Below are 21,443 nucleotides of genomic sequence, written 5' to 3'. Positions count from 1 at the left end.
CAAATTTCAGTGGCGATGGTTGGGCATGGATGCATGCACCAGCTGTTTTGTTTTAAGAAAAGACCATGATCCACGTATAGAATCGATGGTCAACAATTTTGTATTCGAGTCTGCAAATGAGCAGATATGAATGCTGCATGCCCTGTTCAGTGTTCATTTTTTTTTTCTGTCGATATAGCACATTCATTTTGTGCATCCAAAATACAGAAAAGAAATTAAGGATGTGGCGATAAGAGGTTGGTAATCTAGGAGGCCACTCTGGCGACTCAAAATCATCTTGACACAAGACACGATACTTTCTTCGGTGGTTCTAGATTAATTCCCATAATTCTAAAAAGCCAAAGCTTGGACGATTGACTTGCTAATGATGGCTGCGCCTAGATAGCTAGCTGTTCCTTGGATTCTCCTAAGGTGACTCTTTGTACGCAGCCGAAAGCCCATAAAAGTGGTATGGCAAATTGGAAAGGAGCACCGATATGATCTTGTTGTATGCATGAGGCGCGTGCAATCCTGACAAGAATCTATAGCGTGCTCTTTGCTTGCTATAGTACGTAGTAGTAGATACTAGTGGTAGTTAGTGAGTTTTTGTGAAGTCATTAGCTAGGTAAAAGCTCCCGGCCGCCAGCGCCAACCCCACCACGTACCACTACTACTACTACGTTAGTTGCAATTTCTTCGATACCGTCATCGCTGCCTGTTTGCATTGCCTTGCTGCCTGCCTATATATACTGCGCGCGGGTCGCTGGAGCCTCCCGTCCCCCTCCAAGAATCCCATCCGATCCATCACCGGCCTGATCACCATCATCGCCATGGGCGGCGGCGGCGGTTCTGGCGATGTTGCGAGGCCGGTGGCGGCGATGGTGGTGGTGCAGGTCATCTTCGCCGGCGTCAACATCTTCTACAAGCTGGCGGTGTGCGACGGCATGGACATGAGGGTGCTCGTCGCCTACCGTTACCTCTTCGCCTCCGCCTTCCTCGCGCCACTCGCATATTTCATCGAGAGGTACAGTACCTTACTACCTTTCATCAGTTCAGCTCATGCCGTCGTCCCTCCCTCCATCACTGCCTCTGCGTGTTGGTTTCTCTTCATTTTCTTCATTGATGTTGGCTAGAGCCATGCATGCATGGCGCCCTCCCTCCTTTTCCCCGCCGCATCATCTTCAATTGTTTATTTCCCGGCACCTGTGTACATGTTGACCCTTCTTTTAGGGGGCATCTAGTCTAGCTACATGTCGGTTTTCTCTCTCTCGATCGATCGATTTTCCCTTGCTTAGCTTGTTGGGTCGCTTTTCTTCCATTTTAATTTGCACGTACGCACTAGCCCCTCCCACATATGTGCATGCCAAGCTTAACTGTCTTTCACTGGTGTGGACTGTGGAGTTCATCATGCACCCATGGAGCTTAGTTTAGTTCTACGATCAATCTATCCGTCCTTAAAAGAAAAGCTAGATAGCTTAACTGTCTGTCGTCGTTGGTCAGGTGCAATGTGTGGGGGAGAATTAAAGCAGAGGCATCTCTGTTCGTTATGCATTTGCGTTGTGGCTTTAATTTGATGCTTTCTTTTTTTGCTTCCCCTGATAATCTAATATGATTAACTTAAGGAAGGAGTAATTGGAAATCTGATCGATTTTTTTCAGGAGGAACCGAACCAAGTTGACGTGGAGAGTGGTGGTGCTGTCTTTCATCTGCGGCCTCACCGGGTGGGTTCCCGTCATCTGTCTCCATCTTTTCTTTCTTTCTTTCTTGATGAGTAATAGTAGCACTCGATCTACTAGTTGAGTTGCCGAGTTGGTTTGGCAACAGCTATAGCCGCAATAGGAAGGAAGCAGAAGCAGCAGCAGAGCTGCGATCTCTTCCTTTACTTTCTTGAGGAAATTGGCTGTGCGATAGCCGGATAGACAGGCGGCCGCTTTTGAATGTGCGTGATGAGATCTGATCCAGGCCGATCACATGTGGTCGTCCACACATACAAGCAAGCAATTCAGCAGCACATACAGTGACATGTACTATCACCAGAATATGTCACGAGGTGCTTGCCGGAGCAACCAAACCACTCTTAGCTTTCCCGGGAAAGCAGGTTGCCGGGCGGTATAAACCACACCATCATCTACTACTTGACTTGTTGTTCGTTCTTGGCCTGCAATGCAACCTCTCTGATAGCTAGATACACTTGCATTGAATTCTTCAGCTACTCACTCACATGCTCCGTGCTCTATGGATGATCGATTCAGTAGCGAGTGTCGTGGTTGACTCGTCCTCAGCTACAGCTACAGCAACTCTCGTGTTCGCTGCGCCGCCCGCATTTATGCATGCTATGTCTCCATTCATGTTTAATTTGTTTGCACTCCCCAGATGATCGAGATGGGAATGCTCACCTGCTGTCTAGCTCGTTTTGGAGCCGGGATCTCGATTGCTATTCTACAGCTTCTATTCTATACTGACATGCCATGATGCCAGCTGCTGCTGCTGCTGCTTGCACATCTCTAGACGACGATTGGCTTTTAATTACTACCTACTAGGCTGCTATACTGTAATAACGTGACCTGCTGCAGAGCCTGAACGCAATGCTCTCCTCTGCTGCATGAACCTGCAGGGGCTCGCTAGCGCAGAACCTGTACATCTCCGGCATGAAGCTCACCTCCGCCACCTTCGCCTCCGCCACCACCAACCTCATCCCCGCCGCCACCTTCGTCCTCGCCCTCATCTTCCGCTACGAGCGCCTCGCCATCCGCACCTTCTCCGGCCAGGCCAAGCTCGCCGGCACCCTGCTCGGCGTAGGCGGGGCCATGCTGCTCACCTTCTACAAGGGCGCCGACGTCACGCCATGGCACAGCAGCGTCAACCTCGTCGCACACCAACACCGGCAGCAGCTGGAGGTCGTCGCCGAGGCCACCAACCGCGTCATGGGGTCGCTGCTGTGCATCAGCAGCTGCTTCTTCTACGCCATCTGGCTCATCCTGCAGGCCAAGCTCAGCAAAGAGTACCCCTTCCACTACTCCAGCACCGCGCTCATGTGTGCCATGAGCACGCTGCAGTCCGTCGCCTTCGCGCTCTGCTACGACAGGGACCCCGGGCAGTGGCGCCTCGGCTTCGACGTCCGCCTCCTCTCCGTCGTCTACTCGGGCGTCCTCGCCTCGGGCGTCATGCTCGTCGTGCTGTCCTGGTGCGTCAAGCGCCGCGGCCCTCTGTTCGCCTCCGTCTTCAACCCGCTGATGCTGCTGGTCGTTGCCGTCCTCAGCTCCCTGCTCCTGGGCGAGAAGCTGCACCTCGGCAGCGCGCTCGGCGCAGTGCTCATCGTCATGGGCCTCTACGCCGTGCTCTGGGGCAAGGGACGAGAGACTGAGCTGGCCGCCAAGGTCGCCGAGCTGCCAACCGACGACGACGACGTCGACGACAGGCGGCGCATCGACGTGGTCGTGCAACTCCCCACCGCCATGAGCTGCCTGCCGCCGCACACAATCCATTCCTCCGATCACCAGGCCAACACCGACTCTCACTCTCAGCCGGAGGAGGACCAGCTGCAGCGATCCACGACGAGATGAACATGCATGCATGTACAACAGCAGTACAGCACAATATGAATTCCGTCCGTGTGCTGTGTATGAATATCAACGCAAGATGAATGCGTGGAGATGCAGATCGAAGCGGCCTTGTTGCCAGATATAGAATTAGTCAATTCACCCGATGATGGGTTGTGGATCTGGATCGGACCTAAATCCAACCGAACCAGATAGACATTGAATTAGTCTCTCTGGGGAGAAACAAAAACCCTGCATGCCCAGCTCTCACTCTCGCACTCGAATCGAAGGATCATTAGTAACAAAAAACAATGAACTGATTTCCTGTGACATGCATCAACTGCTGATTCAGATAGGGGAGATCGAATTATTAACAAGGATCCGTGGGGAGGAAAGGAAAGGACATGTCATCGGGCCGTTCGTGCCAAATTCTAAACCAGAGTGAATTTGACGGGGGCTCCTAGGATGTGAACTTCCAGCACAACACCGGCCCATCCTCCCTTTCATCTTCTTCCCCCGCCCACCTCTCACCCCTCCGCAAGCTTCTCCTCCCGACGGCGGCGGCGCGTCACGAAGAAGATGACGGCCGTGAATCTCCAATACTGGAAGGTTATGGATAGGTTTTTCGGAATTTGACTGCCAGCAAAGCAGTAGCCCATCACCAAATTATAAAGTTGGGCTGTTTTCGGCCCATTAGAACAATAGGCTGACGGGCTTCAATTGCAACTTGAAGCCGGCCTGCCTGTCTGTCTGTCCAAAACTCCCAACCGCTGCTTGTTCGTCGATGCATAAATGCATTGCATTGCATGTCCGCTGTCCGTCCGGTACGGTCATTTTAATTTTATTTTTTTTTGATAAAAAGGAGTGTCACGAGTAGAACTTTCAGCAGTTAAACGCCTGGACATACTGCTCGCAGTATAAAAGAACGTTTTACTACCCTCAACTGTTGACTAAGTTCAGTTTCGTAGCTTCATCTATAAAGCAGATCGCCTTTACACCGTCAAGTATCGAAAGCCGTTCAGTTTTCAAAATATCTTGGTCAAACCAAACAGGATGTGATTTTGAGTGACATATATAGCGCGACCATGTATACTGACGTCGACGTACGCTCTCCGGCTCTGCAACTAATTATTAAGTGTTATGACGAAGCGAAACCAAACAGGGTTTTAACTAAGACTTTTACTCATCAATCGATTGAGATCTTCCTCATCTACCAGTCACCCAAATTTCTACTAGAGATTGAATGGAGATAGGGTTCAGAGTTAGGTTTGGAGGTTTGGGGGCTTATTCAAGTGCCTGGCTGTAGAGGAAGCTCTTGGGCGGTTCGCCGGCCGGCGGTGGAGACAGTAGAGACGGCGGGAAGCGGAGGCCGCGAAGGTATCGCCGGAGCCGGGCGGTGGAGGTGGTAGGAGCGTGGAGGGCCAACTAGTTAATGGCGGTAGCGGTTGTAGGCGGCAGCGGAGGTGGCGATTCGCCGCCGGAGCCGGGCAGGGAGGCAAAGGTCGTGGGGAAAGAGCGGAGACGGCAGCATCAGCTCGCTTTCTGCGTCGAGCTAGGGGAACGGGGAAGAGAAGATAAGCAAGAAAGAGAGAATACGAAGGACATGCATCTGGATCGTTGGCATGCATCTGGATCGTTGGATCTCGATCCAATAGACGAAAACGTTGATTGATAGAAAAACAAAATCTCAGTCGGTTGAAAAGGAGACATATTCACTAACTAATCAACACCGCCTGAGCAATGCAATTCTGCAAATCGATCGACGTGCTAGTCTGGATACCGTGGATGGTTTCTGTTTGCGGTGCTCGTTTCCGAGCTGTATGTGTCCATGTCATTCGTTTCCGGGCTGTCAAACGTTTCTGACCCAAATTATTAATATGCATTTAGTTGTTGGTGACCTAATTTTCTAGTAGCGTAACGACAGAGATCGATCATTGTTGTCGTCACACCCTAGATTTCTCAGATCAATATATATAGTATACTGTACTGCATGCCCGGTTCACTACTGAAAAACTAAACATTAGTACTAGCCCTTAGTACCGGTTGGTTTTTACTCTACCTTCAAAATCCCCGCTCTAGTCATTGTGCGATGTCTTAACTCCTATTCGAATTTGTATCATGCAGGATGGAGATTTAAACTTGCCGGAGGAAAGGATCTTCATGGACCCGGACATTATAAACGAGTCAACTGTAAGAGATAGACCAAATCGAACCTTGAAGTTCCTAGACAACCAACATTACAAGAAGTACATACTTCTTCCCATCTTTTTTCTTTTTCGAACTAGCAGTTAAACATAAGATTAACTAGTTTTGGCTATGCATATATGTACAACTTTCACTGGATACTCCTTATTATCATGATTGATCCAAGCGCGTTCTATATTATGGACTCTTCGAGAAAATCAAGAGATCAATACAAAGCATGGGCTCGCTTCCGTCGACATCACGCAGGTGAATTCAAGGAGAAACTCGATTTCATGCTTGAATTCCCAGTATGTGTTGAATTTTCACATCTCGTGACACTTCCTTGAACACAATAAATATTTCATAACTTCTTTTGCCATATACATAGTGTTTAAGAAAGAATCCAGGGAATGATTTATGCGGATACTACGTATGTAAGTTCATACATGGCTTTGTAGGTCCCAAGCGTATAACCGACCACAAATTTAAAGTATGTATACAAATTTCTTAACAATAAATTAGTTCTAATTGTGCAGACCTATTGATCTACTATATGATAACCTTTGTCAATGACACATATGAAAGACATGAAGGAAGCACTCATCGAGACGGAAAAAATCAGGGCAATTCAAGAACAACTCAGTGGATTTCTTCTGAACGAGGTAGTAAATCCAGCGGGGGAGTTCCATAATGATGGATCAAATTTGCATCACCGTCAGGACTCAGGTTCAAAATAGTTGATCCAAATGTTGAACTTCAAGTGTTGACACAATGTAATACTATTCATAAATGTGTATGCAGAAAATGTCTATATATAATATTATCTCAAATGTAATATTATAGATCAAATACAACTTTATATATATTAGCGTATTAGAACTAAATATACGTAAAGGAAATAAATACGAAATACTAATATAGAATAAAGAAGCGGAAAAGAAAATGAGAAAAGAAATAGAAAAGAAAAAGGACCTTAGTACCGGTAGATTTAGTACTGGTTGGTATAAACAACCGGTACTAAAGGGGATTAGGATCCGGTACTGAAGGCGCTTTCCTTAGCAATGGTTAGTGTCAGTGCAAGCATAGATCATGGCATATCTTAATTGAATTCCCTCCTCTGAACATTATCCGCAAACCAAATTCAACGGCTTAATTGCTTGTACACCCCGAAGATGAAGAGCACATGGGTTTCCATTTCGTTCTAAAGGGAGCCGGCCGGGTAGTGCTTATCATCAGGAGCTCAATCCGGGGCACAAATCTAGCTGTACAATTTCTGAAACACGATAAGGAGATAAAGCTGTCATTTTCATTCATTCTAACCGAAAGAAATTTTTGATCCAAATGTTAAAGTTTAGTGTCATTTTCATACTCGAAAGCATGCATTATTTCCTTCGTTTAAACTACCCACGCAAGTACGTACACACTGTTAGCCGTAGCCCATAGGAATTGATGAAATATTATTATATTTAGAAAAAGGAGAAATGGGGATCAGGTTTATCTGGTAAACGGAGAAATTTACCTGTCTCCTCTCCTGCGTATATAACATTATTAATCCAAAAGTGTGGCATCCGATCCTACTGAATTACTGAAATCATTTAATAGGTAAAAAGCACAGCTTTCCTAGCTTTTTGCCCGGCCGGACTAAAGTAACACACTGCACAGCTTAAATAAACACTAACAGTAGTGTACACAAACACAAACTGGCATCGGATACTATCCTACCATGCATACACAATAAAGCAATAGAGATAAACAAAGGAAAAGGAAACGTAGATCCCAAGATGAAATATAAAATATAATGATCAGTATCCAACGAAAACACGCACATACAGGGAGAGTACACTCTATAGCCAGCTATAGAATAGTTTATTCTATGGCCAGTCCATCCAACGTCCTAATAGTTACAATTTCAGACAACAATGTAGTCGACTTACTAGAATTGATATATCCATTCGTAATTTACTATAAATCGATTGCAACATAATTTGGATTGGAAGTTATACGCTAAATAATTATGGTAACTTCTAATTCAAATTATGGTACAATCGATTTATAGTAAATTACGACATATAAGAATGAGCATATCATTCTAGTAAGTCAACTACATTGTTGTCTGAAACCATTCAAATTATTTGACCCACCCCATCCTAGTGCGTTGGATGGGTTGACCATAAAATAAACTATTCTATGGTCGGCATACTCCACACATATATATATTTATGTGTATATGATGATGATGATGATATTCTTGGCACTTAGATTGTATGCCATCTCATGCCGTTTGATTATTCATCTATAATGGATGGATGCTACATACGACTACACCTTCCAATCAGTAGTGGGTTCGCTTTAGTTAGTATTTCCAACGTGTAGCGTGCATGCTGACACCTACAGACGGGTAGTAGCGGTGATAAGAATGCAATGCATGTTGGAGTGGAGACCTTTTCGATCAATGTTATCTGTAGGGCCATCTTCACTCTGAATCACTCGTGTGCCTCTCAATTAAACTTTCTTCAGTGTGCCGGCCACAGATCCCTATCGTGTCCAACTTTGCACCGGCAGCTAGCAGCACTAATGAAACAATAGCAATTCCTTCCTAGCTAGTGTACATACGTTGATATCCGCTGCTTATATATTGCCAACATTAGTTTTACTCGTGCAGACTTAGCTTTATTAGGTTCCTAAAAAATGCTCACAACCTTTTTTTCCAATAAAGAAAAAAAATACTGAACATGACTAGGTAGTACATGAGATCGAGCGAGAGGCAACCTGTCTGCACTTGATGATGACAACAACCACATTTGGTTTGCTTGGACCGTTTGGTTTGATGTAACAATCAACAGTTGGGTGATGCTTTGCTTGTGCCTGATCAGCCTTGTGCATGCAGGCATGTGATAGTTATTGTGACGGATCGTCCTTAATACTAAATACTAAGCATGATGCATCTATCTGATTAGTAGTACAAAATTAAACAAACAAACAAGAGCGGCCACATACACATATATGGAGCTGCTAATCTTAACACCATCGAACTTTTAAAAAAAAGGTGATATATGATGTCCTTTCGTCTTGCATGTAAGCAAGTGATTATATTATGCCGTGTTCGTTGGCGATATGATTATTGACCATCTTCCGATAAGCATGAACGTGCCTGCGACTGGGACAAAAATATCTACCAAAGATATTATCGTCCTCTTTCTCCTTGCATGGTGGATCGATGTGTAAAAAGGTTGCCTTTTGTGGCGTTGTAATGACTTTTGCTTTCTAATCCTCGATCTTAATGTGATGGATACGCACACTCAGCAGCAGCTGCTGTAGCCATTGTTGTCAGTCAGGGTGAGGCACACCTTTCTGCTATGTTCCTGTGATGCATATGCATTGCACTTTGGCAGAGCCATGCCCCTCCCCTACTGGGGCTGATCAATGGGAATGAAGAAATTAATGTTTTAGGCTGATTGCCTTGCCTGCCAGAGTTCCTTGTGGCCATCATCTCTGTCTCCTTCCTGCATCACACTGTTGCTCAACAGAGCCACTACAAGGCTAGTAAAAAGTGGAGGAAGTAAAGGCCGAGTATATATACAAGCACAGTAGGATGAGTAACAACACTGTTGATTACTAATTTATGCTATCTTCGTTTTTTGGGAGAACGAGGCATAAGCACCTCTCTTTCGGTCAATTCAGGAAATGCATCCTCCACTGAAAAATATCAGAAGGATTCAAGTCACGAGGTGGAGTGCTGTCACTTGTCATGAGCTAACATTCCAACCATTGAAACGAATGCAGTGGTGTACCAGTTCAGCTTACGAGTAGCAGCAGATAGTTACAGATAACTGCATGCCTTGCCCGCTCGCAATTGCAGCAACTTGCCGTCAGGTTCTCTCTCCATTGGCAAAAAAATTCTGAATTTCCCACCATTTTTACCTCTGGAACTCTGGATGGACCAGCCGGTAGGAAAACTGCCAAAGATGTTGTCATGGTCTCATCATTAGCAACATGATTCCATTCAAGATGGCGCTCAAGTAGTGGAGTCGGAGTTTCAGTGCAAGATGAGAGCTGTCTGGATTCAGTAGGGCAGGCAGGATTCATGAGCAGCCTTGGGCTTTCCAGATATTTATCTACATCCCTCTCCATACTGTCGAGTGCTCTCCACATCGGATTATGCTCTGCAAAGTGTATGAGACACTTTACTGGAAAGCGGATTCTCTTTTGTTTTCTTTCGCGCCCGTCGTGTGTTTGCTCCGCTTGCCGCTCTTCCCAGAAAAGTCAGTAATACAAATGCAACAGGTCTGGTCTAGTCTATAGAGCAAATCCTCCTTCCTTCCTGATGTACAGTTAACGGGATGTCCAATTGCATCAAGATTGACTCGTAGCAGCCTAGCGTATGCTCAGAGTCATACATGTACCCATACAATTATTCATTGCATACTCGTACAGTGATGGATCAGCTGTTTACCCCGCTTTTGTTTTGTCAGGGATTTGCCCACCCCACTCCAGCATAATAAGTTTCTATCCTCTCCGTAATGATGGCAGCCTCAAGAAGCCAAGGATTTCTATGCAGAGATTAGGGTAAAACAATGAAAAAGGAAATGGAACCTAATGATCTTACTAGAAAAAAGAAAGTGTGGATTATACTGGGTGAATTAAAAGAAGGGGGAAAAAACTGAAACCTGAAACCAAACTGAAAGGAGAGCAACGTGGCGGGGCCCCCTCCTCTCTCATCACACGATTTTGTCCTCTCCTCTCCTCATCCATCTCGTTTTCATCCTACTCCTACCCTCGCCTCGCCCCTCCCTTCCCCTTAAATCCGATCGACAGCTCCTGCTGGCATCCCACTCGCGTTGTTTCCACCCACCTTCACGCGCACTCCCAACCACTAATAGAGCCCATCATCACCACACGCGCATGCGCACGCAGAGGGATAGATCAACCAACTTCCCTTCTTGCGACCCAGCAATTGCAAGTGTTCTTCCTTCTCGTTTTCGGTTCAAAGACTGCATCTTTTGAGGGTTCTTGTTTGGGGAGCAGCCGGATTTATTTCAGGAGGTTTCGATTTGCGCCGCTGCCATTGGCCGTTCGATTTTGCGTGTCGGTGGTAAGAAAACTCTCTCATATCACGCCCTTCGCTAAGTCTTCAATGTTTATTACTTCTAAATTATCAAGTGCCCGCAGGAAAGGCTGGACGAATTCCAGTTCTTAGGCCCTACGGTGCTGATTTGCTGGATTGACGCTTTGTTTCGTAATGTTGCGTTTCTTTGCTTCATTTGGCCAAAGCTGTCTCCTTTGCAGTCTGAGGAGTACTATGTAGGCAGACATTTTTATTCTTATTATTCACCGTTCCTCAGACTGCAACAAAGCCCTCCCTTGTCTGCCTTAAACATATACTACATACTAACACGAGGCCTATATAACATAGTACTGGTTAATCCGCAGCTTGCAAATTAAGGCTTGGAACCAAATAAAAAAGGTTAATTTTGCTGACTGCGTGGTTGTTTTCTATAACTAGCTCTAATAAAAGTGTTCTGTTGGCCTTTCCCCATCGGAGAGGTTGTGCCCTCAAATCCCAATGGTGATCTTTGTATGAAGTACACGACAAGAACAATTAATTATATGATAGTCCAACGGCCCTAGGCAAACCTCTAGATTATTCAAGTTGGTATGGAATACTCTAGAGTGAGGCATCACATGATTGTTGGTGACGCACTCCAATTTCACTGAATTATCATTGAATCTAAGGGCAGGATATGTAATACATGCCAATATTTATGAAGGTGGTGGCTTTGACTTTTTGATTGCCTCTGCTCGTCCCCACCATATATCCTTTTTTGCCATTTTCTGATACATTAAGAAATTTCACCCCGAATAGGAACAGGACGTAAGAGAACTTATAACCTATCTCTTGTGCTGTATAATGTTCACAGCACTACCTGTGTGCTTATTTTAGGAGATTGTGATACTCATGCTACTTGTGAGTTTCAGCTTGCGTGTTTCTATTTGTGGGCATTGAGTGAGTGTTGCCTCTTGTTATTTCAGACGTGCACCTAACCTGGAGATGTCATTCCGGAGTATGGTTCGTGATTTAAGAGAAAGCTTTGGGAATATATCGAGGCGGAACTTTGAGGTGAGAATTCATCACAGAGGGAAGTCTCTTGGATCTTCAAGTGACCTGCAAGACAGGCCTGTGGTAATTCAGCAAAGCAGATGGGCTAGCCTACCTCCTGAGTTACTCCGCGATGTGATGAAAAGGTTGGAGGAAGATGAGAGTAGCTGGCCATCCCGCAAGGATGTTGTTTCTTGTGCCTCTGTTTGTACAACATGGAGGGATATGTGTAAAGATATAGTGAGAAGTCCAGAAATTTGTGCAAAGCTCACATTTCCAGTATCTCTTAAGCAGGTAATGAGTAGCTTTAGTATCTCTGAATGCACCCTGCCATTCATGAATTCTCTCATATCGCCTAATATTAGTGTTCAGGTTTGCAGTATCTATTCAGATTTATTGCCTAATATTAGTATCTATTCAGTACCACTTGGGTTCAGGTTATTCAGATTTATTGCTGAATTAACAAGGAAACCTGAACCCAAGTATTCTATTTAGGTTTGCCTCTATAATTTGGTAATAGTTTTGAGATATGCTGTTTCATCTATAATTTGCTTATTTGGTTTTTTGTTGCTCAGCCTGGACCCCGGGATGGAGTAATCCAATGTTTCATAAAAAGGGACAAATCAAAACTAACGTACCGTCTCTACTTGTGCCTTAGCTCTGGTAAGTGTCAAGCTTTTGTCTTCGCATTAGAAAATCAAAGTCAATAGTTTTTTGTTTGTTTCTTGAGACTCCTGTTTGTACCTTCAATTTTTTATTTTGTGCTTGAAGGTGAACCATGGGTCATTTTCAGTATGTTGGAAAAAATTTTCCTCTATTTTTTGTCTGACCTGAACCGTAAAATCAGGACGTGATTAGAACCTTTTGTGAACTAGTACGGCACTACTTTTTATTACAACTTCATGTAAGGGGGAAAAGAATGTGTGGTGCAAAATTTCAAATTCAAGTACAGACCGAAGCATCTAAATTAGTGGTTCGACAGTTTTCCAAAAATAAATCAATAGTAGTTTAATAGAATTAGACTTCTGTCACTTTCTACATTAGTCATGTTGGGACTATTGCTCTTGTGCCTTCCACACCTCCGCTTAGGGATTCAAAATGATGTGGTTCATGTGATGTGAACATAGTTTGGTTTCGGATGACCAACTTGTCATGCTTCACCTCTTAAATGGTGCTGTTTCATCTTGGCCAAACTCCCTGGATTAACTATTCATGCATATCTTTTCCGTTCCACCATATAATAGTAATACACTGTGCCTGTGATTGGTCCTTGTTTTCTTTCAGCTAAAAGTTATGCTGCTCCAGTCAATTACATGAAAACTGATTTATAGGTTTTACTTGAGGTTGCCTGTACCTGCCTTCATTCTCAATGACAGTGTAAAAAACATATTTGGCGGAAAGATTCTAAGTTACATTAAAATCCTATATTAAGAACAAAATAGAATGGCTTGATCATTTCTGCTTGATCTTGTAGCTGTGCTTGATGAGAACGGGAAGTTCCTACTCGCTGCCAAAAGGAGCCGGAGGACGACGCACACGGACTATGCCATTTCTATGGATTCAAAAAATTTCTCTCGATCGAGTACTGGCTACATTGGGAAGCTGAGGTGAATTTTCCCTGGCAATAATCTATGTCCTTTGTGTGAATTTGATTAGTGAATGAAACCTGACATAAATTTATGGCGTTGCAGGTCAAATTTCCTTGGAACCAAATTTATCATTTACGACACGCAGCCTCCATACAACGCTGGGAGACTTTGCTCTCAGGAACGGGCCCCCAGCCGTCGGTTCTCTTCCAGGAAAGTCTCACCGAAAGTTCCAATCGGTAGCTACCCCATTGCACAGGTGAACTATGAGCTGAATGTGCTCGGCACCCGGGGGCCAAGGCGGATGCAGTGCACTATGCAATCCATCCCAGAATCAGCAGTAGAGCCTGGCGGTGTTGTGCCTGGGCAACCGAAAGAGCTCCTCCCGAGGTTATTCGACGAGTCCTTCCGCAGCACAGCAACTTCTTTCTCCAAGTACTCCATCGCAGATAGCTCCATGGACTTGAGCAGTTGTCGGTACTCGGAGTTTGGCGGAGGAAATCAGCAAGGCGACGACAACGATGCAGACAAGGAGAGGCCCCTGGTTCTGCGCAACAAGGCGCCGAGGTGGCACGAGCAGCTGCAATGCTGGTGCCTCAACTTCCGTGGGCGTGTGACGGTGGCATCAGTCAAGAACTTCCAGCTGATAGCTTGTGTGGCACAGGCAGCCGCAGCAGGGGCTTCGGCACCTCCTGGACAGACGCAGCCCCAGGCGTCGTCAAGCCACGACACGGTGATCTTGCAATTCGGCAAAGTTGCAAGGGATATGTTCACCATGGACTACCGGTACCCGCTGTCGGCCTTCCAGGCCTTCGCCATATGTTTGACCAGCTTTGACACGAAGCTGGCCTGTGAATAGATGAATAGACGGGGTTAGCATAGCAGCGATTAGAGCAGGTAGATGTCTGGATGTGATAAGCAGGGCGTTCAAGTCTGAGCACAGGTAGTAGCTGTTGATTCAAGTCTTGTTTTGTGAGGTGTGCTTCTGAAACCTGAAAATGAAATGGCTTTAAAGTCCAAATGGGAAGCAATCAACATGAGAAGAAGTGTTAGAGTTGTAATGGTAAGCTTGTTGACCTTTTCATTTGGTGCTGCCTGCTGGGTATGCAGTGTCGCGAGATCGATTGCGCTGAAAAGTCAGGAAATCCGGTTGGGGTTTCTGCTAGTAGTAGATGAAGATTGGTAGGGGTTTTCGTCATCATGATGTAGACTAGTGCTGGTCCATACCATTAATAACAACTCGATACAGCGACTGATGCTGATGCTGATGGGGTTAGTTTTGATGATTATTGCGTAAGCAAGCAACAAGAATTGGTCTAATCCTAATCCTGATCCTGATGGACGACCCTCCGCAGCAGTCAGAATTCGGTCTCATGGGTGAGCAATGCCAGATGCATAAACTTTTAAACAATTCGTTGGGTTCAAAGCAATAAACAAATCAGCCAGCTGACCATACAAATTAAATTCGGCTGCCTGCGATTAGCTTGGATACTATATATATATTGCTGTATTATTGTTGATGTCTTGTCGTGTTCCAATCCAACGCAACACAACTCAAATTAAAGCTGATTTCTAGACTAAACAAAACTGGATTACCTGCAGCCAAAGGAAGAAGAAGGATGATCTTCTTCAGGCATGGAGATTGGACAATAACCGGCACGTGCTGTATTTGCCTGCCACTGCCTGACGACCATTCCAGATCAATGTTCACGTGACTTTGACCTCTTCTCTATTTGGCTTTGCATGGCATGCCAGCGTGTCCTCGCTGCCACGCAAGGCAAGGGCTACCAGCACACGCAGCAGCTCCATGTGTGGCTGGCTGGTGACATATTTTAGGTTCTCGAATGCGTAATAGCCCAGTAAATATTTGATATCTAGAAAAGACATCACATTTGTTCTCCTTTTTTTCCTCTTAACATCGCATCCTCCATCCTCTTGCCATCCCCCATTCCCAGCACTCGCTTTTAGACCATTCTACTAGCATCATCGTTGTCATCTCATCCCACCATTGTTTTCTAGACGGCAGCTGGTGCTCCTACAAGGATACAGGGACATATTTTTGCTTGGGGCTCTAAAAGTGGCAGTAGCAGGTGCAAAGGGCAGAATTTTAAAGGGCCAGCAAGGAGACAGGTGAGGCCAGGGTGGAGCCAGCAATTTGCGGCCTCGGGTTGGGAGATGGGAGGAGACAGGCGGACAGACAAACCTCCGCTCCTGCCATTTTGCTACGCGTCCCCCACCCCACCCAGACCCTAGTACTCCGTAGTAGAAGGCCGGAGCGGAGAGCGAGGGGAAGAAGAAAGCCGAGCAACCAATCCATCCCAAACCCCCATTCGATTCCTCCATCCAACCCTACCAAGCTCCCGCACACAATGCCGGCCACCGATTCCTCCTCCTCCCCGGCCACGCCGCTCGCCTCCATCGGCCGCTCCATCCGCTCCCTCCGCCGCGATCACAACCAGATCCACTCCTTCCCCACCCCGCACCCGCACTCCGACCTCGACGCCGCCGATGCCTTCCAGCGCCGCGCCGCCAAACTCCTCAGCGACCTCCTCGCCCCCGATGGCGACCTCCTCTCCCTCGCCTGGACGACCCGCCTCCTCGACGCCTTCCTCCTCTGCCTCGTGGAGTTCCGCGCCCTCCTCTTCGGCCCCGGGGCCGACGCCGCCGCCCGCCCCCCGCTCGACCGCCTCGTCGCCGACTTCTTCGACCGCGCCGTCAAGGCGCTCGACCTCTGCAACGCCGTCCGCGACGGCCTCGACCTCGTTCGCCAGTGGCGCAAGCACCTCGCCATCGCAGCCGCCGTCCTCTCGGCCTCGACCGACCCGACCGCGCCGCTCGGGGAGGCCCAGATCCGCCGCGCGCGCAAGGCGCTCACCGACCTCACCATCCTCATGCTCGACGACAGGGACGGCGGCGGGGGAGTCGTCGGCCAGCGCAACCGCTCCTTCGGGCGCGCCAGCAAGGACGCCCGGCCCCACGGCCACGGCCAGGGACACCACCGCCGGAGCAGCAGCGGCGGGAGCTCTGGCTCCGGCTCCGGCTCCCATCTAAGGTCCTTGTCCTGGAGCGTGTCCCGGGCCTGGTCCGCGGCACGACAGCTGCAGGCGATCGGCGGAGGACTACCCGTGCCCCGCCCGCAGGACATCACCGCCACGGGGGGCCTTGCCTCGGCAGTCTACACCATGGGCGCCGTGCTCTTTATCGTGTCCTTTGCGCTTGTGGCCGCGATCCCCTGCCAGGACCGCGGCCTCCAGGCGCATTTCTCCGTGCCCAGGAACTTCCCCTGGTCTGACCCCGCCACCACACTCTACGACCGCATCGTCGAGGAGTCCAAGAAGAAGGACCGCAAGAACTCGTGCGGCCTGCTCAAGGAGATCCACCAGATCGAGCTCTGCTCCAGGCACCTCATGCACGTCACTGACACCGCCGAGTTCCCATTGCCCAAGGACAAGGATGCTTATGCGCAGGAGGCCGCGCAGGAGCTAGTGCAGGTGTGCCAATCGCTCAAGGACGGCCTCGACCCTCTTGAGCGGCAGGTCAGGGAGATGTTCCACCTGATTGTGCGCACCCGCACAGAAATCCTTGACTGCTTGAGTAGGCCGCATGGCGCAGAGTGATGTGATGATATGAGATGAGATAGGGAGGCGAAGTGGGAATGCTTGTTGTGACGCCGCTTGATTCAACATCGTGTGAAATGTCGCGGCTTCACTGATCGAAATGAGGTAGATTTTCTCTGCATGTGTTAGCAATACCATGATGATATATACATGTGTCTGCACAGAGGCATGGCCTTTGGATAAATTGGTTTCTTTATTTTTTTATTTGTTTTTTACCTTTGTAGATTGTGAATCCTTACTTGGCAGTGCTTCGTAGTAATGGTCTAATACTGTTTGTTCCATTCTTTTCATCTTGCCTGAATTGGTAATGTGAGTCGCTTCAGGGATTGGTTTACGTTCATGGTTAGTATATATGTGGAACACTGGAACAGGCTTATGGTCCTATTGATCACTCTACAATTACTTCTGTTGGCTTAGTCCATAGCATCACCTTCATTCTTTTTTCCATCCTTGTTTCAGCGTGTTTAGACTTTCGATTTCAGATTTACATTTGAATTGTGTGCTCTGTTGATGGTATGGTTGTCCACATTGGGAGAAAACTGGGGGCAGGGGTAGAAGCTAACTGACTGACATTCTTCGTTCAGAGTGAACCACTTTATAATGCTTCTAGTTGTTTCATCATGTTTCATGATGGTGGCAATGAGCTGTGGGAGCCGACCTAATCTTAGTTGATCATTCATTCAAATTTGATTGTATCTTGGATATGCATGCTATTCTTGTACACAATTTTTTTTGTGGGACTTTCTTGTACACAGATTATAGTCGGATGAAATATACAGAAGCCTTCTTCTTCTTCATTTTGTTTTTTGTTTTTGAAATGGTACTGTATTTCAGAGCACTTGGTGCCATACTTTGTGGTTTTTCGCGTCTTAAGCTTTGTGAAATGGTGCCTATACCTGTTGACGCGTTATATACAGTAGAAACTGTTCTTAAAAAATGCTTTCCATATTAGAGATGTCAGTGCTACAATTTGAGTGGTGTGGTAACATGGGTTGTTTAGATGGATTTGTGACTTTTGAGTTAAAATTTTGCCAGGACCCAGGATACTTCACTTTAGGCCCCGTTTTCTTCCGCTGACTTATTTTTAGCACCCATCACATCGAATGTTTAGATACTAATTAGGAGTATTAAACGTAGACTATTTACAAAACCCATTACATAAGACGAATCTAAACGGCGAGACAAATCTATTAAGCCTAATTAGTCCATGATTTGACAATGTGTTGCTACAGTAAATATTTGCTAATGATGGATTAATTAGGCGTAATTAGGCTTAATAGATTCGTCTCGCCGTTTAGATTCGTCTTATGTAATGAGTTTTGTAAATAGTCTACGTTTAATACTCCTAATTAGTATCTAAACATTCGATGTGACACGTGCTAAAAATAAGTCGGTGGAAGAAAACGCCCCCTTAGTATCACTTGGTATTTGGATTAGCCTTTGGCTGAGTCAACAATGCATAAATTCTTGTGGAGTCCCAATGATTTATATGAGTCTGATGCGGGTTTTCAAGTATTTAAGGTTTATAGAATTCTTCAAAGAAGTTGAGCCATGTGAGCTGGTCAATGTGCATGTTTTTGGTATGGACCCTTTGTTTTTTGTAGGCTACTGGTGCACGTTGCATGTTTCTTGGTCAATAGGCAAAATCTCCTTGTGCTCCTATTTTTTAAAAGTTTGTGTCCCTTGTGGTTCCCTGGCTCTTGCAGCCTCCATGCGCTGCCAACAGTTTGAATTGAGAATCTAATCTCACTGCTGCTGAAATTCTGCCGGCACGTTCCTTTCCTTGTGTGCACCTGTACATTTCTGCATTTTGTCTTCAGAAGGAAGGCAGGTAAAGTACTTCAAGTGTGGAGTAAAATGGTAACTGTAACCAAGATATGTGTTTGTTTAGTGAGAAGCATTTTAGCTACAAGGAAGAATCCGTACTTGGATGCAGAGGAAGAGGAAGCAGTCTCTCTCTCTGGTGGTGATTTGGCTGTACTCATGAGGTCAAGCATCTGTTTGTGTGTGCAATCAGTTGAGCTTGTGCGCAGTCCTGAGGATCAATCAGTTGGATGTAAGGTTTCTTTTATTTAAGAATAATTTCTTGCTTGGTGAGCAGTGGGTGCCTGGTGTGGCGAACTGTCTGCCTCCGCTCCTTGGGCACAGGACCACAGTAGTAGCACGTACTAATTTGTGTTCGAATCTTTGTATTGACGTTTAGCGTCGTGCCGTGATGCATCATGAGATCTGTAATTCGTGGTTTACGCCAGCATCAGGTCGTTGTCCTTCGTGGTCCAGAAGGGTTTTTTGCTTTGCTTCCTTCCCTTTCTTTCTCTCTTCTCTCTTTTTTTAAAAAAAATCTCTCTGGAGCTGCCTCATCGAGCAATGGATGGTAGCAGGTACCCGTACAGTAAGAAATATGGTAGCAGGTACAGTAGAGCAACTGGTACTTGGTCATGGAGCATGGATATCTTTACTGTTGCGGTTGCTCGGGCAGCAGCAAGCAGAATTAAAACAGAGGTTTTCTGCTTGTTGACGTAAAATCTGAAACTAAGGCTTCTGCGTTGGGAGATCTGTTTAACTCAAGTGCAGGTTCCAAATCAGCTTGCGAGCAAGTAAATATTAAATTCCTGAGTCGATCGGCGGCGAAGCCTCTCGAACTCATGGGTAGGCGTTCTTAAAATAAACATCACAACAGATAGATATTTTAATATAAGCATGCGGTGTAAATAAATGGAACATTAATGGCATGTGCCATCAGCTATGTCAGCCGACGGACTAAGATAAAACATCGTAACACGACAGCCATAAAAGGGGAGCCCTTGTTAACCACACGCTTGTCAGATAAGCTAACAGATCTAGCTAATGTCTTGATAAGTATATTGAACTCAGACAAGATAACACGAATGAGAGGGCATTGGCATCAATCTATTAACTTAAAAAATTAGAACATAGTAACAAGAACCAGCCGACGCTGACTGTACGCAAGCCAGATACATTATCAGATCTTAATTAATATCTTGATAAGTATATTGAACTCAGACAAGGTAACATGAATGAGAGGGCATTAACCTTGACCTGACAACGTAAAAGACTAGAACACAATCACTATGGACCTCTTGCCTACCGCTTACAAGGTAACAAAATCTAATCAATGTCATGACCGTGTAATTGAACTTAGACAAGATAACATGTTGAGAGGGCATTAACTTCAACCCATTAATCTTAACAGACAGGCTCGCAACAGCAACGCCTCACATGCGCTCTTATCGGCTCAATGATGTCATCATGCTGCCGTGAGATACGGATAAGATCTGACCGAAGCATCGACTCTCAATGGTAGCGCGCTGACATCATAGGCCTAACGGTTAGCAATACAAGGGTCAGGGGTAAAGATCTATTGGACCTAGCATATATAAAACAGTAAAAGCATGCAAAGTCTACCAGCCGATACGATCTGATAACTAACGTTTAAACAAGGTGGGGGAGCCGATGAAGACAATCTAACTAGATCTAAAACGTTCAATAACTTAAATCTAGAAAGTTCTACTTACAATCTAAGAATACTCGATAACTAGCCACACAATAATATCAGAATATAAAACTTAACTTAGAAAGTTCTGATAGAAATCATAATGACCGAGTGACAGATAGAGGTCATAATGACCGAGTGACGGTACTTAGCTCGCTTGAGATCGAAGCCGATGCAGCCCTCCACGCTAGAAGGAACTCGTTAAAAAGCTACATTACTTCTATTCCTAAAGGTTTGGTGGCGTGGTGTCGAAAGATTGTATTATCGATCGAGAGATGTCTTATTACAATGATCGGGTTCATATTTATATCTGAACGTTCTAGAGTCCTAATTGGTCACAACTGGGTGAACCGGTACAAAATATTCTATTTAAATAAAATACAATCCTATCTATATCTATACCTATTATTAAAGCAAGTAACGCCTCTGCCATATTTTTCGTACGTCGTGGTAATTTTGCAGAAAACCCCCTGATGTTTTGTGAAATCAACCCGCAGTCCGAGTCCGCAGTCTGAGTCTGGGTGTCGGATTGAAAAAGGAGGAAAGAGAGGGGTTTTAAATGGAAATTACGCCGCCGCCCCCCACGCCGCCGCTCCCCCCCACCCCACCCACCCCGCCTCCCCGGTGCGCGGCGCTCTCAACACCCCACCCACCCCGCCTCTCCGGTGAGCGGCGCGCTCAACATTACGCCCCCCCCCACCCCACCCACCCCGCCTCCCCGGTGAGCGGCGCGCGGGGTGGGAGTTTGACGGCGGTGGGGCGGCGGTGAGGCGTCGCGACCTCCGTTCCCGTCTCTGCGTCCCCACTACCTCCCCTTCCAACGCCGGTACCGCACGGCGCTCCCCCATCCATCCCCCCCGACCTCCGCTCCCGTCTCCTCGTCCCCACTACCTCCCCTTCCGACGCCGGTACCGCACGCTGCACGGT

General features: G+C 46.4%; 3 protein-coding genes across 3 annotated transcripts; all 3 read left to right on the top strand.

Moving 5' to 3' along the window:
* The first annotated feature begins 458 nt into the window (after positions 1–458).
* On the top strand, positions 459–3,701 carry LOC117847671 (WAT1-related protein At1g25270). The gene is made up of 3 exons (XM_034728914.2): positions 459–1,003; positions 1,638–1,700; positions 2,594–3,701. Exons 1-3 carry the CDS (start codon positions 810–812, stop codon positions 3,540–3,542), a joined length of 1,206 nt encoding a protein of 401 aa, XP_034584805.1. The 5' UTR covers positions 459–809; the 3' UTR covers positions 3,543–3,701.
* Positions 3,702–10,485: 6,784 nt separating this feature from the next.
* Positions 10,486–14,446, top strand: LOC117848278 (tubby-like F-box protein 7). The gene is made up of 5 exons (XM_034729619.2): positions 10,486–10,794; positions 11,733–12,093; positions 12,375–12,462; positions 13,274–13,406; positions 13,491–14,446. Exons 2-5 carry the CDS (start codon positions 11,752–11,754, stop codon positions 14,242–14,244), a joined length of 1,317 nt encoding a protein of 438 aa, XP_034585510.1. The 5' UTR covers positions 10,486–10,794; positions 11,733–11,751; the 3' UTR covers positions 14,245–14,446.
* A 907-nt stretch (positions 14,447–15,353) lies between these two features.
* Positions 15,354–17,431, top strand: LOC117848279 (protein BYPASS1-LIKE). The gene has a single exon (XM_034729620.2). The coding sequence runs from the start codon at positions 15,755–15,757 to the stop codon at positions 17,000–17,002; it is 1,248 nt and encodes a 415-aa protein (XP_034585511.2). The 5' UTR covers positions 15,354–15,754; the 3' UTR covers positions 17,003–17,431.
* Positions 17,432–21,443: the final 4,012 nt, after the last annotated feature.

Source organism: Setaria viridis, chromosome 3 (genome assembly GCF_005286985.2).
Source record: "Setaria viridis chromosome 3, Setaria_viridis_v4.0, whole genome shotgun sequence".
NCBI lineage: Eukaryota > Viridiplantae > Streptophyta > Magnoliopsida > Poales > Poaceae > Setaria > Setaria viridis.
Note: the sequence above shows the minus strand (reverse complement) of the source record. Positions and strands in the feature narration are given on the sequence as shown.

Bases quoted from the DNA above. Each gene is read 5' to 3' on its own strand.
- LOC117848278 (XM_034729619.2), top strand. From the start codon at position 11,752: ATGTCATTCCGGAGTATGGTTCGTGATTTAAGAGAAAGCTTTGGGAAT. The intron at 12,094-12,374 runs GTAATGAGTAGC...TTTGTTGCTCAG, and splicing joins TTCCAGTATCTCTTAAGCAG to CCTGGACCCCGGGATGGAGT. The intron at 13,407-13,490 runs GTGAATTTTCCC...ATGGCGTTGCAG, and splicing joins GGCTACATTGGGAAGCTGAG to GTCAAATTTCCTTGGAACCA.
- LOC117848279 (XM_034729620.2), top strand. From the start codon at position 15,755: ATGCCGGCCACCGATTCCTCCTCCTCCCCGGCCACGCCGCTCGCCTCC.
- LOC117847671 (XM_034728914.2), top strand. From the start codon at position 810: ATGGGCGGCGGCGGCGGTTCTGGCGATGTTGCGAGGCCGGTGGCGGCG. The intron at 1,004-1,637 runs GTACAGTACCTT...GATTTTTTTCAG, and splicing joins CTCGCATATTTCATCGAGAG to GAGGAACCGAACCAAGTTGA. The intron at 1,701-2,593 runs GTGGGTTCCCGT...ATGAACCTGCAG, and splicing joins TTCATCTGCGGCCTCACCGG to GGGCTCGCTAGCGCAGAACC.